The sequence below is a fragment of the Balearica regulorum genome, chromosome 6 (genome assembly GCF_011004875.1).
Source record: "Balearica regulorum gibbericeps isolate bBalReg1 chromosome 6, bBalReg1.pri, whole genome shotgun sequence".
NCBI lineage: Eukaryota > Metazoa > Chordata > Aves > Gruiformes > Gruidae > Balearica > Balearica regulorum.
In genome coordinates this window covers 6,107,531-6,126,372 of record NC_046189.1, presented here as the reverse complement: position 1 = coordinate 6,126,372, position 18,842 = coordinate 6,107,531, and the positions used below count along the sequence as shown (strand labels likewise).

At 43.5% G+C, this 18,842-nt stretch overlaps 1 protein-coding gene across 13 annotated transcripts in view; it reads left to right on the top strand.

Annotated features, from left to right (window-relative positions):
• The window catches only part of UNC80 (unc-80 subunit of NALCN channel complex), a 131,606-nt gene that overhangs the window by 13,971 nt on the left and 98,793 nt on the right, over window positions 1-18,842 (top strand). For 11 of the 13 annotated variants that reach the window (XM_075756055.1, XM_075756054.1, XM_075756049.1 and 8 more), the window contains exons 7-14: window positions 302-441; window positions 4,351-4,612; window positions 10,673-10,807; window positions 11,446-11,668; window positions 13,046-13,186; window positions 16,138-16,406; window positions 17,043-17,408; window positions 18,206-18,352. In XM_075756055.1, coding sequence (XP_075612170.1) covers window positions 302-441; window positions 4,351-4,612; window positions 10,673-10,807; window positions 11,446-11,668; window positions 13,046-13,186; window positions 16,138-16,406; window positions 17,043-17,408; window positions 18,206-18,352 — 1,683 coding nt within the window. The remainder of the gene's footprint in view (window positions 1-301; window positions 442-4,350; window positions 4,613-10,672; window positions 10,808-11,445; window positions 11,669-13,045; window positions 13,187-16,137; window positions 16,407-17,042; window positions 17,409-18,205; window positions 18,353-18,842) is intronic. The other 2 variants (XM_075756060.1, XM_075756050.1) reach the window with 1 other exon arrangement.

The window sequence follows — 18,842 nt, the reverse complement described above, 5'->3', positions numbered from 1 at the left end:
TGTTTGCAGTGGAACCAAAGGGTATTGAGTATAGTGGTCAGGATCTCCTTGGCCTTATCCTATCTTATAGGATGGAAGCCTGATCTTAGATATTTTCTTGGGCAAGAGCCCTGTCTTACCCTTTGCCTGTACAATACCTAGTACTGAGAAGCCACAGGCTTGATCAGTTTCTCCATGGTATTGCCATGGTATTATGGTGTAAGTAACAGTCATGTCTAAGCACAAATTGCAGTAAGAAAACTATTATGAGAGAGATAAATATATTTATATACCTATTTCCTTTTGTTAAATCTATCCAAAGGGACTACAGGTGGTCTGTGAGACAACCCAGCCAGATTCTGTACCTCCAAAGGCCAGTGTTTCAGCATGTCATCGTGGAAATTCCTTGGATGGAAGTGTATCCTCCCAAACCTCTCAGGAGAGAGGTACTGCACATCCCAGGTACAAACCCCTTCAGCAGAAAGTTAGGCTGGTGTGACTCAATGGTGCAGGCCACGGAAGTCCTTTATCTTGAATCTGCTTTTGTCCATAGACACCAAGGGTGCTGGCTGTTTATCTCAAACTCTTAATTCAACAAATCTCAGTCCTGGGTGATGAACAAAGTGGTGAAACTTGATTTTTCAATGCCATTTTCATTGGAGAAATCTCTAGCTGGCCTGTTAGGGGAGTTTCTTTGGTCTTTTCTAATATGTTGGTTTCTTATAATTAAAGACACTAACAAATAACCTGCAGGTTCAACCCTCCTTAGCTAGATTCAGCCTCAGGCAGCTGGTATCTTTCCTGGCTTCCTTCTGATCAAATTTTCTTTGCCTTTAGCAAAGGATTTTTGCAAGCCTCCCTCCGCTGCCTTCATTATGCCTTCTCTGCTTTCTGCTGCTTAGCTTGCTTTAGACTACTGGCCCAAAGGAACAGACTACCAAAGAAGTGCAGCCACACAAACATCCTCCCAGCTTGCCCTGCAGTGCTCAGGCCATGGTTTTCCAGCATGGCACTGATAAATTAACTTCTTTTAATCTAGATTTGGGCAGGTAAAGATAGAACCAGATTTTTAGTAGTGCTGGATGCTGAGTAGTGCCATAAAGTAAATGAAGCTGATGAGTGTTTTGGAGAGGGGAGAGGGAGGGAAGCCTAGCTATATTTTTAGATCTCTATGGATTTAGGAGTGTCACTTAAACTCCACCTGAAAATTTTGGTCCTGTTGCTTATGTCTTTTGGGAAATGTCATATGCAAAACACTGCAGTGTTTTAAGAAATTGCTTCATTACAGAGACAGAAGAAATGTTGGATGGAGTGGGTTTCTGGATATAATCTAGGAATGGCTCTAATTTCTCAAAAAAGGGGTTTGATGCACCCTTTCACTGGTGGAAAGGACAAAGCTATTCTGTAGAGTTCTGATCCCACCAGGAGGCTTCCCTCAGGATTTTGTGTCAAGCCTGCTGTCAGTTCAGGGTCTTTATTTAATTTGTATTAATGTAAGGCAGTAAAACTGAAGTTGGGGACAGAACTGCCTTTCTACGTGTGAACACTACTGCTCAGAGAGTGCACAGCCATAAAAATAAGCAGCCTTTTAAGAAGACAGCATCAGGTGATCAATTTGTCACGCTGGGTCTGGTGGTTGCTATGGGGATGAAGCTTCAGACAGGCTTTGAAGAGAGCATCATTATGTCTCCTCATTTGCAGGACTCATTGATCAGTTAAAACTGTACAGGGAGCTTTGGTTGCCAAGCAACAGACAACTGGGGAACAAATGTTGTTTACTCTACTTACCAACAGCCGCAGTATTCCTTTGTCCTTGGGCCTGGTTTGAAGGAAGGCTGCCTTTCCACTCTCTGCAGTCACAGGCAACCAAGAGCTGATTATATGAACACTAGATTTCCTTCTAAATGAAGCACAGAGTTTAATTTCTGGTTCCTCAGATACTTCTTGAGCAAATGGCTTGTTCCTCTGATCCTAGCTAATTATCCCTGCTCTGCTCAGTGAAATTCTCCATTTACAGATGATACAGTTTAACACTGAAGCAAATAAAGCCACAGCCCTTTATCTAGCTGCTGTCTTGAACAGACTGCCGAGGAAATAGACTTTGCAGGAAGGACTTCAATGACAAATATTTCTTAAGGAGAGCATGCCTTGCTTCAAGCTGTGTTGTGCTTCAGGTTTGCCTATGCCACATACAGGGGAGCATGAAAGACAGATTAGACTCAGACACTGATCTGAGTCCTGCAAAGTGGCCAGGGAGCAATGCATCATCCTTTACATTTGCTACTGAGGTTATGGGCTTTATTTCCTGGGATGCTTTGAGTATCCCAGCTATCCTTATGTTTTTTTACAGGCTGCATCTATATGATGCAATCTTGACTGTGACTTCATATCAGCAGCCTTCATATCAGGTTTATGGGGAAAACTTTATAGCATATTTCCATTTATCATTATTTTCTCCTTCCTAATTCAGTTTTTCAGGTTTTTATAACAGCTCATTTTAAAGTCATCAAACTTGTACATTTTTACCTTGAATACAGCACTACGGGAGAAGCTTTGAATCTATAGATTGCATATAGTGACATATGCTGACACAGACGGGTTGGTCTGCAGTCGCCAAGTGCCTTCAACATTGGCCCGTGGGGCTGGCAGCAAACCAGCTCTTGCAGGTTTGAGTTATAGATGCACACATTGCTCCAAGCCCAGCCTTGCCACCTGCCCCCTGTTTCCAAGCGTGTAATATGGAGCAGGATTCACCTGATTCCAAGTGGTGTCAATGTTCACTGCACACTTCTTTCCCCTTTGTCAGTCCTATATCTGGCTTGGCTGCACAGGGCAGCTTTATGGCACTGGGCAGCGATCCAGCAAAGCACTTTAAGCATGCACTTCACTTTAAGCACTTGGAGGTTCCACTGGGCAGTATTACTGCTTGTTCCCTAATGCTTTGCTGGACTGTGGCTTTGTACACCTCTGTTCAGAATGTGGTGGTACCCTGCGGGCGATGGGGATGTCCTGCCAATGCTGTTTGCATGGTTTAGCAGAACTGATAATATAAATGTTTTAAAACAAATAAATATTTGGTGTTCTTGTGATGATTCCCAGGTGCCTGAGAATACAATTCATGGAAGTGCTGTCGATTTTTATAGAATCCAAAAATCACAGAAGTACTCAGTTCACAGAGGTGTGTTTCTAAGACACTGAGTGGGAACATTCCAATTGTGTACTTCCGCAGGCAAAAAGGAATAGATCTCCAGAGTTCCCACCCCCAGCATTTCACACCTTCTTCAGCCATGTGATTCTCATTTCTCCGACTCCCTTTCACTGCTGCTTTTCTGACAGATTGTCTCCTAACAGCTAGTGACTGTACAGAAGGTAGATCAGGGCAGTTGTACTCTACTGGGAGAAAAGTGGTATTAAAAAAAAATAAAAATCAGGGAATTTTATTGCAATAAGATTGGCTCTAAAACCAGATACGATCCCTTTGAAATCTGAAATCTCTGGAGTCTCATTCCTGAGGCTTACTACAGACATCTTGCTCTTGCATGCACTAAGTTCTACAATACTTAGGAAATTCCCTACTAAAACCTATCAGGAAATGACACCACCTGAAAGGCAGGGAAATCAAAATGAAGGCTAAAAATGGCCCTTTTGTCTAGCACACCTTGGCAAAGAGTGTCCATAACAGTAACTTTTACTCATATAAGAATCAATTTAATTGGCTTAAAGGGTTAACTAACTTAGCTGCCCTGCCAGCCCCTTCTTAAGTAAGGGCTGATGTGTGCAAATGTAAACCATCCCTAAATATGTCTTACTTGTATCTGAACAGCAGATGCTCAAGGGTTGTCTGTTTCCAGCTGAACAAATTACTCAGCGCAGGTGCTGGAGGCTTATCTTCAGACCGCAGTTTAAGAAAGCAACCCTATCCAAGAAAACACTTAACAAAGCATGTACTTGAGTCCCCTGGGAGCTGAAAGCTAAATATCCACTTACGTGTCTTTGGTAATGCTTTCCTCAGTCAGGGCCTTAGTCCCAAAGGGTCAAATGTCCCTGCAAGCCTAGGCAGGCACAGCTGCGTGCACATCCTGGCAATTTCTTCAGATGGCGGGAAAATGACAGAGGCTTACAACTCCTGATGAGTGGCTAAATTTTAGCCTCTTAGTAGAACTCTTGGGTCTTTTGGGGTGTATGCTAGGACAGAACTGGTTTCCAGCTATCAAAGAAAACTTCATGGTATCAAGAGTGACTTCTTAAGAACAGTTGAACACACAAACTTGACGGATCATCATTGACTGGTTCTTTATTCAGAGAGTTGAGTACCTAAGAAGGGCTAAGGGGCCTGACAACTAAAATTTCTACTCCTGCTTTCTGGAACAGGGTGTCCTTGGTGATCCCACCATGCCAGAAGTCTCGCTATGCCACATACTTTGATGTAGCAGTGCTGCGCTGCCTGCTGCAGCCGCATTGGTCCGAGGAGGGCACACAGTGGTCATTAATGTACTACCTGCAGAGGCTGAGGCATATGCTACAGGAAAAGCCGGAGAAACCACCTGAGCCAGAGATCACCCCTTTACCAAGACCTCGCAGCAGCTCCATGGTGGCTGCGGCACCCTCTCTGGTGAATACGCACAAAACTCAGGTAAGCAGTTGCCATCAGTAAGAAAATAGCAACTGTTGTGGTGATGCTGAGAAGTTATGGCTGGACAGCTAGTGAAAAGCGCAGCTTTGGTGTTGGTTAAACTGCCCGGAGGTTAGATATATGCAACAAACAGAAAGAGACCCTGAGAATTATGAGGGTTTTGGAGGCAGAAACTGATGCAGAGTCAGAGCTGGTGACTGCTGAAAGCTTGAGGGTTGATTTGTGATAATTAATCTAGGGTGAACTGTGATAACATTGTTTTTTGATGTGACAATATACTAATGTTGTCAGAAGAAATCAGACTGCCTTTGCGTTACAGTGTAATGCTCAGGACTCACTGAGCTTCTTTAGTGTAACCCCTCAAAAGAGAGAAAAGGAATTGCACTTGGTACAGCACTGCACACTCCAGGCAAACACTTGGGTTAAAACCTTGGAGTAGACTTTGCAAATAGTGGCAGTGATCAAAAGCCGTGTTGTTACCTCTTCCCTGCTGTTATTGCGTAACTTTTACCTTTATTTTTTGTCAACAAAACCTCAGGTGACAAACTGTCCTAATATGTGTCAAGACTTGCTCCGTTTTGCTGGAAAAGGAACCTCAGACTCCTGACCTTGGTGCAGTACAGACCTTTGTATTAGAGCTTAAATGTTTTTTCTTCTGGGTATCTCACTGTTGTTCCAGGGATAAAAAGGCGATGCTGCTGCAGTTTCAGTTAATCTCCTTGTTGATTTGTGCTACTTTTAGGCTGTGCATTCTTTTCCTGTCGTGTGGGCTTTTAACAGCAAATTCTGATTTACTAAGTTGATGGAACTGCCTTAACAAAATTTAATGCAGATTCTATTTTTGCAATCCAATTTTATGACACACCTCAACTAAAAGGCTCTATCTTCTGTTAATGTTTCTGTCAAATGTCTTTTTTGAGTCAGAACTCTCAGAATTTTAGGTGTTTTTTTCTTAACATCCTTGCTTTCAGTATTGTAGAGCTCTGGCAGTTTTTGACCTGTTGTTTTATGAGAAGGGTAAAATACCTTTTCTCATGTACAGCCCAGATGCTCAAAAGCGAGAAGACAAACAATGTAAATATTAGTACTGTTATTTTTAAATCTCAGGATTTTATAGCCATTCTTACGATTTTTCTGAAGGCTGGTAGGTTACTTGTGGTTTTAAGGGCTCAGCAGCAGCAGTATTGTTTAAACTGTATTATACTTTAGTGTCATTTCTGTAAAGTGTTGCCTGTTTCATCCCTGTAAAAGCTTGACTTATCTCCATAAAGGCCAGGTGATATGAATTACTATTCAGTCCTAATCTACCTCTGCATGGGGATTTTATAGGATTGCTGTGCATGTACAGAAAATCCTCCTTAGTATCATCTCCTGGAGGGAGAATTAGAAGATATTGCTGTTGATGTGGTTCCCTGTTTCCATGCATTATACTGTCCCTTTGCCTTTGCTCATAACAAACCCATTACTTTGCACATTAACAGATTTAGCTACCAGTGCAACAGGGAGTGCAGTGAGAGGTTCTCAGCACAGTGGCAGCATGAATGGGGTTGTCCTCCATAGACACTGTTTGCACTGGCATTGTGCTGGTTCTTCTCTACACAGTGAAGTACTTCTCTCCTTTCACACACTTGGCTATTTCTTGCTTTTCCAGGCTGTTTCTCTTGCAGAAGATTCCTTTACTCAGTTGCTCTTGACTAACATTTTTCTGTTAAATCCATTTGGCAATTCCACTGGGTACTTTCTAGCTGTTAATGTGAGGACTCTGTCCAGGGCATTCTTCCCTCTAGGGCTAGGTTTGATTGCTTTTGGTAACCTCTGTGTCAGTCCTGTGTATTTTTACTGTACTTCATCAAATTGGAATCCTGTTTAAAAAGGTTTCCAATTTGTTACGCAGAACAGCTGCAATGGAGGAGGTGAAACGGTCTTCCATGCAGCAAAAATTTCAGCTCATGCTCCCCTTCTTTTACAACTCATAGGACTGAAATCTTTGCAACGCACAGAGACACGTAGGCTCTGTTTCATCCCAGCCAAGTGTAGGGACTGAAATTCAGTCTCATCACTCAAGGCTCTCTGCTATTCAGAGGAGAGAATGCCACCTCCAGAGGGCTAAAATTTGTCATTTCTTTCTATCAGCACAGAGGGTTGTATGCTGAGATTTCATCAGCTCATCCAACATGGGGATATGGTTAAAGCCAGCTTTTTTGGTCTAGATCTTAAACTCCTGATGCAAAGTCATCATTTCAGGTTGATCAGTAAGTTCTTAAAACTATCAACTGTATTTCAGCAGGATAGATTTAAAGTGGCAGGCAGAAACTGATTAAGACAAAAACAGCTGCCTGCAAATCACATCAGGGACCAGTAGATTTTTCTGGTAAAGCCACATTCTTTCTATTGTTCTGCAGTTTATCAGGGTAACTTCCTGCATCTCCCTAAGCCTCAGCAAAACTCTCACACTTCTTGTTGGTTTCTGTGTGCCTGAAGTCAGATTTCAAATACAAGCTCGGGCTAAAGGAGTTGGGATTGAGAGAACATGAAAAACATCCTTCATGTATTGCCTGGTACACTGAACAGCAAAGTAGAAAAATATTCAGTGCAGCATGCCAGCGCTAGTTGCGTAGGAAAAGGGGTGCTGGATGGAGTGTGAATAAAATAAATACTAGATTCCTCTAGAAAGTTACTGTAGTCTAAACATATTTCAGACCTGGCAACATGTGATAAAGGACACCTGCATTGCACCTGTATGCAGTGAATTCAGTGTAGGGACAGGTTTAGGAAATGAAACCTTCAGAGGCTTACAAACCTCTACAGTCTTGCACTAACATTGCAGGGGCAAAGAGCCAAAGCTTAAATTACGCATATGCAGCTGTAGTGCTTACTGCAATGCTAATATAAAGCCAAGACTCTCAAGTGTAATATCTTTAGAGCTGAGAGAAGTACTAATGAGCTGGTAGCCATACAGTCATGCAGAAGGAAGGCAATAGAAAACAGAAACAACAAAATCTAGAGTAGCAGCCCCAAAACTATTTTGCTTTCTTATCCACCTTGCGCATATCATAATTACCACACAGCCTACTGCACAGAATAGCCACATTTTTAATCAGTCTTCAACAGGAGTGCTAGCTTGATTCATTAAAATATATCACATACTACAGTGTTGTGGTGGGTTGACCCTGGCTGAGGGCCAGGTGCCCACCAGAGCCACTCTATCACTCCCCTCTTTCATTAGACAGGGGAGAAAAGGTACAATGAAAAAAAACTTACGGGTCAAGATAAGGACAGGGAGAGATCATTCTCCAATTATCATCACGAGCGAAACAGACCGAACTGAGAGAGGGAATTCATCTTACTTATTACTAAGCAAAACAGAGTAGAGGAATGAGAAATAAAACCAAATCTTAAAAACACCTCCCCCCACCCCTCCCATCTTCCCGGGCTCAACTTCACTCCCGGCTTCAACCTCCGTCCCCCCCAGCGGCACAGGGGGACGGGGAGTGGGGGTTACGGTCAGTTCATCACATGGTGTTTCTGCCGCTTCTTCATCCTCAGGGGGAGGACTCATCGTTCCCCCGCTCCAGCATGGGGTCCCTCTCACGGGAGACAGTCCTTCACGACCTTCTCCAACGTGAGTCTCCTCCATGGGGTGCAGTCCTTCACGAACTGCTCCAGTGTGGGCCTCTCCCACACAGACCTTCAGGAGCCGACTGCTCCAGCGTGGGGTCCCCCGCGGGGTCACAAGTCCTGCCAGCAAACCTGCTCTGGCGTGGGCTCCTCTCTCCACACATCCACAGGTCCTGCCAGGAGCTTGCTCCAGCGTGGGCTTCCCACAGGGTCACAGCCTCCTTCAGGTGCCTCCACCTGCTCCGGCGTGTGGTCCTCCACGTGCTGCAGGTGGAATCGCTACACCCCCTCATCCTCCCTCCATGGGCTGCAGGGGGACAGCCTGCTTCACCACGGTCTTCACCACGGGCTGCAGGGGGATCTCTGCTCCGGCGCCTGGAGCACCTCCTGCCCCTCCTTCTGCACTGACTTTGGTGTCTGCAGAGTTTCTTACATCTTCTCACTCCTCTCTCTGGCTGCAAAAGCTCCCTCTAACTTGTTTTTTTCCCTTCTTAAATATGTTATCACAGAGGTGCTGATTGGCTTGGCCTTGGCCAGCAGCGGGTCCGTCTTGGAGCCGGCTGGCATTGGCTCTGTCAGACACAGGGGAAGCTTCTAGCAGCTTCTCACAGAAGCCACCCCTGTAGCCCCCCCGCTACCAAAACCTTGCCACGCAAAACCAACACAAGTGTACATTTAAGGTGATTCTGTAATTTGGTTTTATAGTGTTCTTTGCTTGATACCTACCCTAAGCAGATTTCAGAACTGGGACTGTGTCTTTCTATGTGTTTGTATGGCTTGTATCACAGCAGGCCCTGATCCTCACTCTGTCCTTTTGGTGACCATAAGCCACCTAATAAAACACTGATTTAGTAACTAATGGACAAAGATAATGAATCTGAAATAAATCCATATCATGTTTTACAGCCAGAAGAGGCCAGAGAGCTGTAAAGGCTGAGAACCAAGCTATATGAAATATTTGCTGGCCTCGATGTTGAGAGTGCCTAGGGTTGAATCCTGATTTGCTGTCTATTGGGTTTTACATATGACTCATCCCCTGAATCTTTAGTCATATATGAAAATGGTTTAAAAGCATACCTTGATTGAATGTGACTGAAAACAGCTGTGAAGAGGAATCTTTCTGTTGTGTGTCTCCTTCATTCTTGTGTTGATAAAATTAATAGGAAGGATTCAAGGGTAATCTTTGATTAGTCTGAAAAGTCTCTGAAGAATGTGTGGTCCCCAGTAGCCCAGTACTGCAGACACAGTACCTGGTGCTTAACACTTCAGCTACAAGCACTGTCACCGGCTTCTGCCAGACCTTCATATGCATAAAGCTGCATACTTGTGTACTGCAAAGCTTGCTAGCTCTGCAATACATAATCTGGCTAGCCAGAATCTAAACCTCCTGTACTATAGGAGTTGCTTCATCTATCATTGGCGTATGGCTATCTCTGGATTGAAAGCAAAAAGGTATTTTAACATTACCCAGTTGTTTAGCACAAACTTTCTGATGGCGGGGTGGGGGGCGGGGATAAATAGCATCTCCGTTGGAAATAAGCTGATATTTAGGCAGAAGAAAATTATCCTGAGGGAATTTGGTCAGTTCAGCTGCACAATCATCTCATGAAAAGTGGCATCAAATCTTTAATGAGAACAGATGGCCAGGAGCTGAGCTTATGCCACCTTTTGCAGCAAAGCCTTCCTTTACAGTAGGCAGCTGTAAAGTGTGTGGCTCAGTGCAGAAGGGAAATAGAGTGCCCTCTACTGAACTGTCGGTAAATTAGTCTCAATGTTTTCACTGTTATGGGACACTGCGCTATAGCTATAGGGGCTTTCACAAATATGAACTATGATGGACTGCTATGACAAGTGAAGGATGCTTACTGATGTCGAAGTCCTAGGTTTCTTTAGTGCATAAATAAAATTTTTACAAATCAAGTCTCTCGAAGGGACAGTGCTGCTTATTGCAATTCAGTTCCAAAATACATGTTTAAGGGCATATGTTATTAAGGGCATATTCTCTTAGATCTTAAATAAAACATTTCAGAAAGGGTAGCCATTGCGATTGCTCATAAATGTAAACCAAGGCCTCAAGATCATCGCCAGCTACCCAGAGTCATACCTGGGATCAGAATCAGAGTAGAACAGAATATGAGTCTTCCATGCCACTAGGCCACACTGACAGCAATGCCTAAGGTTTTCTGTGGAAGCAGAATGTGCTGTACTTTTTTTCTGTGGTGACAGAAATGTTAGACAAGGTCAATAATTCTGGCACTGTCTAAAATTTCTTTGTTTGTTAATTTATTTTTCTATAAATGTGTGAATAGTGTTTTGTGTAATGAATTGAAGGTCCTTTTCCTCTACAGTGCTCCTATGACAGCTCTTGGAAGTAGCTCTTTTTTTAAAGCCAATTATCCTCTATTTCTCCTTGTGCTTATTGCCGTCTCTTGAGAACTGCAGGATCTTACAATGAAATGTAATGAGGAAGAAAAATCACTAAGCACAGAAGCATTTTCCAAGGTTTCACTGACCAACTTGCGTAGACCAGCAGTTCCAGATCTCTCCACAGACCTGGGGATGAACATCTTCAAAAAGGTGAGTGGAAGAAAATTGTACTTTAATTTGCCTATGATTCAGCACCTCAGTGTCCTGCTAAGTAGCAGCTGAAGTTCTGCTTGGACTATATATGCATGCCATCTGTAAGATTGACATCTCTCTTCATTGGAAGTGATTCTGTGTGTTATTACAAAGGTTTTTATATGCACATTCTGACCAGAATACTGAAATCTTTATACAAGTAACTGTCCTGCTGAAACTGCATGAGGGGAGGGTACTCAGGCAGTGCTGATTTTTAAGTGCTGGTGCTCACCGTACTTCCAGCTAATTAAGTGAGTTTTTCTGATGTTTTTACCTCATGAAGCTCTGGGTTTGCAACCATCCAAGATACTTAGCAGAGTTTTGTGGATTCTATGAATCTAGCTTATGGTCTGAGAATGTCATAAAATTATACAAGGGCATCCATCCGAGCCTAGGGCAAGACTGAGTTTCTTTAAATACTCACATAGACCCAGAGTGCAGATAGTTGCCATCGGGGTAAATGGCCAAGATAAAAAGCTCAGAGTGGAAGGTTACACTTGGGCCACACATCTTTGTTATCTTTTTCCCTCAATTGGTAGTTTGCCATGCTTCAAAGCCTCTACCTGCTTTCATATCTGCTCGTCTTCCTCCTGCAGTTTAAGAGCCGCAAAGAGGACAGGGAGCGTGAGCGCAAGGGGTCAATTCCTTTCCACCATACCGGGAAGAAGCGGCAACGAAGGATGGGGGTGCCCTTCCTTCTCCATGAGGATCATTTGGATGTCTCACCCACTCGCAGCACTTTCTCCTTCGGCAGTTTCTCTGGAATCGGAGAGGACAGGCGTGGTATTGAGAGAGGAGGATGGCAAACCACCATACTAGGTGAGATATTGTTATCTCTGCCCCAGGTTCTGTGTCATTCCTGTCATAAACATTCAGAGAACAACAGAGGTTCTTTATATTCATCCGTCCTATTGCCACCGTATGTCCTTGGCTCTGTTTGCAACATTACCCATATGTTTGCAGAAGTGGCAACTGTGCTGACAGCAGACCTTGAATGACTTACGCTTTAGTTCACTTTTTCTCTGAAAACTACTCTCTTTAGTGGAATAATAGCTACTTTAGCAACCTGTAGTCATGTCTGTACCACTTCAATACACTTGCCCTGAGTGGCAGCAAGCGTTGCACAACTGCAGCTTAAAATAGATTCAAGGAATGGTTGCATCCTCTTCTTTTAAAGAGAAATCTCTGGAGATGCAGCATTATGGTTATTAGGATTGTGGCAAAAAATGTTCACAGTCTTCCTCAAGCAGATACAAAATAAATAGGGTATTGTCTCATAGTGAGGCTTACGCTGCCTTGATATTGCAAAGATACAGTGTTTAAATCTAAATATTGGCTCCTTTAAGCTTCCAAGTTCACCGAACAGTGTCTAGGCATTATTTCTGTTTCACAAACTTACTCCTGATGTCATAGATTTTCATCCTGGCACCCTTTCTTGGAGATGATAGGCAGCAAAATGATTGCCTGAGGCCATGCCAGAGCCTTCTCATTTTCGCTTAGATGGCATCACTTGGTAAGCTCTCCATTGTAAACATGTCCCTCTTTGGGACACAGGACAGTGAGCTTACCAAGTGAATTCTTCAAGATTCATATGTGTTTTGTCAATGGTTAATACACAGATACCTGCAGATTTGTACAAGAATAGCAAACTTAGTGTCAAAATCCTCTTTCCCATATCTTCAGTAGCTCAAGAAGTTTGATCTGAGGGGCTCCAGATTCTTGTCCTGGCTTAATCTACAGGTCTTTCGTTCTGATATCTCAGTGAAATCATGTTTTTTTCAGATCCAATGGTCAACAGATCCTTTGCTTTAGCACTCCCCATCCTAATATACCTATTTCTTTGGATAAGGGGAGAAGAAACTAAATTACTATAACTTGCCCCAAAGGGTGAAGTCTTTCAGTGCTGACCAATCTTATTTTTCTGAAGCCGCTGGAGGGTGACGGTGTGGGTGTCAGCTAAATCAAATCAGCATGTGCTATGGGAGAGCCTTGCAGAGAACTTGCACATTTGGTGTTTATGTCAATGAACCCCCACAAGATATCCCACTGTAACATTTGGTTCTGTTTCACAGGGTCCTGGAAGGCCTTGACTTTTGCTGATGCCAATCCTTCAATTTCTAACCTCAATTACTGTCTCTTGCCTCCAAGTACCTCTCAGTGAGTAAACTAAATAGCCATTTCTTGTGTTCACCCTAGGAAAGTTTACCAGACGGGGGAGCTCTGACACAGCAACGGAGATGGAGAGCCTGAGCGCTAGGCATTCACACTCTCATCACACGCTGGTCTCTGATCTGCCGGACCACTCAAACAGCCATGGAGAGAACACAGTCAAAGAAGGTAAATTTAACACATCAGAAAAGAAACGTTGCATTGAATATCAACTCCAAGAAGCTAAGGAAGTGTTACTGTTTCCATTCATGAGTATATGACTAATTGGTTCCCCCTTTTTTTTTTCTTCCCACATCCCTTGAAGTTATTTTTGTTCTGCGTAGAAAAATATTCCAAACCTTTCATGTTTATCTGATGCAGTTTGTCAAAAAAATTGGCAGCCATCAGCAGGGAGGTGGCAGGGTTTCGTGTTTTTTCACTTTACCACAACACAGCACAGAACTTTGGGCAGAAACTTGGTATTGCTACCTTCAGTGGTTTCATGGGGAATCTTGTATTTAATGCCCCTTCGCAGTCCCCACCTGTTGGATTGTGCTCAGAATCAGACTCTTGTCTTAATTCCCCTGGTTCCAAATAAAGCCTGGCTTTTAAATTCACTCAAAATCTCCCTGGAGCCCATCTGTCTTGGAGCCCTCTGCAGAAATAGCTATGCCAGTGTGACCACGATGGGAGAGCCTCTTGTGGGATGAAGTCTGCTCCAGAAGGGAGAGTCTTTCTGTTGGCAGGGCAACACCACCTTTAGCCAAACAATGTTAGCCTACCAGAGGAAAGCTCTCTTCTGTCAGCAGGGCTGTCTGCAGCAGAGGGCACTGCTCCTACTGCCTAAACACAGTGAATTTTTCTCTCTCATGCTTAGTGCTACTGGCAAAACCTGGTCATAGAGATTGGGCCTCACCTGTGAGTGCAACCTTAAACCTTGATGAGGGAACAGGATATCACACGCCTCATGGAGCAGGGCACAGTCTGTTTGTGCACAAGCTGTCAGGCAGCATACATAGGAGGCTACAGATGCACTCACGTGATATGTGCTGTTGCCTTGGAGCTCTCAAAGATCCATGCTCTTTTAGCACAGCAAATCTGAATAGTCTGAGAGCGGATGGATTTGCATCAGATCTAATCCAGCGTGGGCACATCTCCTTCATCACTGCTCTATGTCTCCTGAGCAAAGCTCTTCTCCTGGATCAATTTTGTGCAGTCTGTCTTCCCAGCCTGCATTTATTCTATAGGATAGTAATCCCACTGACTACACCAGCTTCCTAGTCAAATATTTTCTAGAAGGCAGCCATATGCAATGCTTATTTTTCTAGTTGTACCCTGGGTACAATTGTGCAGCAACTTTATGAATAATAGGAGAAATCATACTATTTCTAGCAGTAGTCTATGATTCTGAATGAATCATTCTGTAGTGAGAGAATAAGTACAAATGTTACATATGTCTTGTATTTTGTGTGACCAACTATATCCAAGCATACTCGTCATTCATGATTTCCCATCTGTTGTCTACATTCCCTGGATGGATACATTTGGTAATAAACTTACTTCTTCTGGCTGACACACTGAAAAGCAGAGACGAAAAATTAGTTATGTCCTAGGTAGCTGCTCATGAGGAGTCACAGGCACATGGGCACATGCTGCAGGCATGCATGGATGTAAATGAAGAGCCTGTAGTCCTCCTTCCCTGCCTCTGTCAGTCCCATCCAGCAGTCAGCCCTACCAGTGATAATGAAATAAAGATATAACACAGGAAAAGTTACTTTATGTAGGATTTGGATATGAATTTTTGTTACCCATTTCAAAACAAACTAAGCAAAATTTAGTGAAACAAAAAATAGCTACCCTTGGATAATCATCAAACTTGGTAGCTCAGGAACACAATTTCCTTCCTAATTCCATCTTTATTGTTATCTTCACCATGCAAATTTCAGTAAATGCCATTAAAAAGTCACACTTGCCAGCAAACAGTCCTGTGATTACAGGTAGCTAGTTCCTGCCCTGATCACTGATCAAATTTTAGTTTAGTTTAAGGTACTGCTATCAGCCTTGGAACATTTCTCCTAATAAATAGTGCTAGGTCAGTGCTGGCAGAGTTGCACAGGCTATGAGGAAATGTAGTCACATCTCTGGCAAGTTGTTTTTTGCATAATATAACCAGTCCATCACTGAGTCAGTGCTTGAAGATTCTTATTAGATGTATGTTACCTCATTCATTAGAACACATTAAATAGCCTTAGGTAGAGGTTCTTTGTTATTCCTAGCCCTGTTATTGTACTGTCTGGCAGAAGGTGATGCAATCAACATTGTGGGACACATAGGGTCTTTCTACACTACAGAGTTTATAAACCTACTTACAGAGCACTAAGTGTGGGAAATTACTAACATTGTGGCCTGGAGTTCAGCATGAGTTGTAAAACTGTGGTGAATCCTTGATAAAAATAGGTCTGGGTAGCCCAAATGCTGTCACTACCTGAGCTAACCCATTTAAAGTTAGGCTTGCCTATGTCATGAGGTCCCTTCTCTGGAGCACGTTGCCTTTCTCATCAGTCAACTTGCATTTTGGAGATGGTTTAGACTGTCACAGGTACTGTTAGGAACACACTGCTCTGTTTTTTTTCAACTGGTGTGATGAAATATTTCAAACTGGTGTGACTTAGAAACCTGTTCCAAATTGGTGCTGCTGTTACCCTACCTTTATTCCTGCATCCAGCTGCAGAGTCCTGTCTCTTTCCCTTACAGGGGCAGTGTTGTTTTTAAGACCAGGCACTGGACCAATACAGGGAGCAAAGCTAGCCAAAATCTAATCCCTTTTTTGGATTAGATTTAGGCTGGCTGAACTCCCTGATGTACTTAACTGCCCAGTTGACTGAGATCAACTTGAACTGCCATGGAACTCTACTGCTAGAGTAAGCTTGGGGTTGTTCTAATTTACACTGGCTTAAAGGAAGAAATGAGTCTATGCTTTCATCCCTGTACCCATGATAGGAATTAGGAACCTGTCTTGTCTTTCAGCATTACAAGCAGCATTAAGAGCCGCTCCCTTCTTGTAAACAAGGACAGCCTCAGTTTGCCATTTCATAACTCTAGAGATGGAAATTTACAGGTAACCATTTTCCTCCCTGCAGTGCGGTCCCAGATTTCTACCATCACTGTGGCCACCTTCAACACTACCCTGGCCTCATTCAATGTGGGCTATGCTGATTTCTTCAGTGAGCACATGAGGAAGCTTTGCAACCAGGTGCCTATCCCTGAGATGCCCCATGAGCCGCTCGCATGTGCCAACCTCCCACGGAGCCTGACAGACTCCTGCATCAATTACAGTTGCTTGGAGGATACGGATCACATTGATGGAACCAACAACTTTGTCCACAAGAACGGCATGCTGGATCTCTCGGTAATTGGCAAGGAATGAGGAAAGCCAGGTCCCTCTTCTGTCAATATAGCTGTACCATTGAGATCAGGGTTTTGATGGGCTTTTCCTCCACCTCTTTATATGACTTCTCTCAGCAGTACATAAAGGTCAGTCAGATACATTTGTGCATATCATAAAAGTCTCCTCTGAGATACTGCAACTCCTGTTACTCCTTGCAAGGAGTGCATGTGCATGTGGAATGCACACATCAAATCTTCAGTGATATTATTTAATGGCTATGTTCCTGGGGCATGCACCAAGTTCCCTATAAAATAGTATAAAACTGAATAGCACCTTTCTTCTAATGGCACCTTAAAACTCACCTTTTCTGCATTCCCCTTAATGACTTGACAGCTCCTGGTGCACTGAAGCAGTGTTCTCAGACTCACAGATGTCATCTCATGGTTTCCTTTTCTGCCTGACTGTGCCCAGCCTGTGGTTTCTTGTCTTACACCTAGATTGTAGGCTCTTGGGATTGAGGGTTGTGTGTACTTCATTCTGAGTTTGTACTGTGCCTGCTATAATGAGTCTCTGGTCTGTGACTAGAATTACCAGGCACTAAATAGTACCAGGAGAGAACATAATTCTGACTTAAAAAATGATGTTTGAATCTCCCAGGTGGTCCTGAAGGCTGTTTACTTGGTCCTGAATCATGACATCAGTTCCCGGATTTGCGATGTGGCACTGAACATTGTGGAGTGCTTACTTCAGCTTGGCGTGGTGCCCTGTGTAGAGAAGGTTCGGAGGAAGAGTGAGAACAAAGAAAATGAGGCCCCTGAAAAGAGACCCAGTGAAGGATCCTTCCAGCTCAAAGGGGCTGCTTCTGGTGGTTCAGCTTGTGGATTTGGGCCTCCCCCAGTTAGTGGAGCTGGAGATGGAGGAGAAGAAGGAGGTGGTGGAAGTGGTGGAGGAGGTGGAGGTGGAAGTGATGGAGGTGGTGGAGGAGGAGGGCCATATGAGAAGAATGACAAAAAACAAGAAAAGGTTTGTTGTGCTTCCCTCTATATGCTTTCTGAATGTAGTGTAAGATCTGTTAAGATTGAGTATGCATGTGTATGCAACTGCCCTTCTGTTTTCCCTCCTTTTTGTTTCATCACAATCACAAATAAATTTGTTTTGCTTTGGTGCTCACTTGGGGTTCCACCAAAGAAACACAACTGGGAATTCAAGCACTGTAACTACTCCAGCGAAACAGCTGCCAAAAGCAGAGTTTGTGAGCCTTGCATGGACATTTTTAATATCTTGTTAAAGTGCCTGAAACCCTCAGTCACAATGATTTTTTTTTTCAGGTTTATTATTCCTAGCTTATAAGGAAAAACAGAATCCAGTGTGTGAGCACAGTTTCTCTTTAATGGCCAGAAATCATGCATTTTTCAGTATTGCTGTCAGAATTGGCCAAGAGATAATGTTGCTGACCTCAAAAGTTACAATTCATAGTATGCATAATAGCTAAAACATTTTTAAAAGATGGTTGTTTCTCTGCTCAAACAAGCCAGCTCTCTGTTTTTCAGGCAGAATATTTTGAAGTAAGTACTGAATGGTATTCATAGCAGCATGTAGGGGACTTCGCATTTATAGCATGACTTTTTGAGGGGAGCTGAAAGGGAGAGGTCTGGTCCCTAAACTTGAAAAATAATTGGAGTAAAAATTTCAAGAGTAACAACTCAGTAATGGAGTGTCTGAGAGGAGAAATGGACAGCAATTTGTTAAAAGTAAAATGCTAAGAAAATGCCAGTGGTTGTGCCAGGGTTTCATGCCATCTTTCCCTCTGTGACTCTCAGGATGAAGGCCCATCTGTTAGCACCCATAGGCTGGCACTCACAATGCTGATCAAAATTGTGAAGTCCCTGGGTTGTGCCTATGGTTGTGGAGAAGGACATCGAGGGCTCTCTGGAGATCGCCTGAGACACCAGGTATTCCGGGAGAATGTAAGAGAACTAAAGCTCATTAAAGCGTCCACTTTGTAGTTTTGACATCAGCTGCTGAGATTGGTGTCTGCCCCCTCTGTAGCTTTCTCTGTATTGGCAGTAAATGTGTTGCTCTTTGCCCCAGCTCACAGACTGTGTTGCAGCCCAGCCGTAGCAGATTTTCAGCTATTGTGTTACCTTCCAGCCCCTGGGGCTTGCTAAGAGTGCACCTGACTCCCAGGTGCTTCTGAGCAGCCCAGCGGGTGGATTGTCTGGGAAGGGACAACTACATGGGACCAAATCCCTTGTGTGAGCTGGTGTAAGTAATTTTTCACATTGACAGTACCCCAACAGAGTACGCTATTTACAAGAGGTACAGCTATCTTGGGTTGTATATATGAATCCAGAAGTCTTAAGGTGTAGTTATGTCCACCTTTCCTAATGGTGATTATGTCTGGTTGCTGCTGGGCTGCTCCATCAGCTCCTGATAGTTGGAGTGCACTGTGCTTGC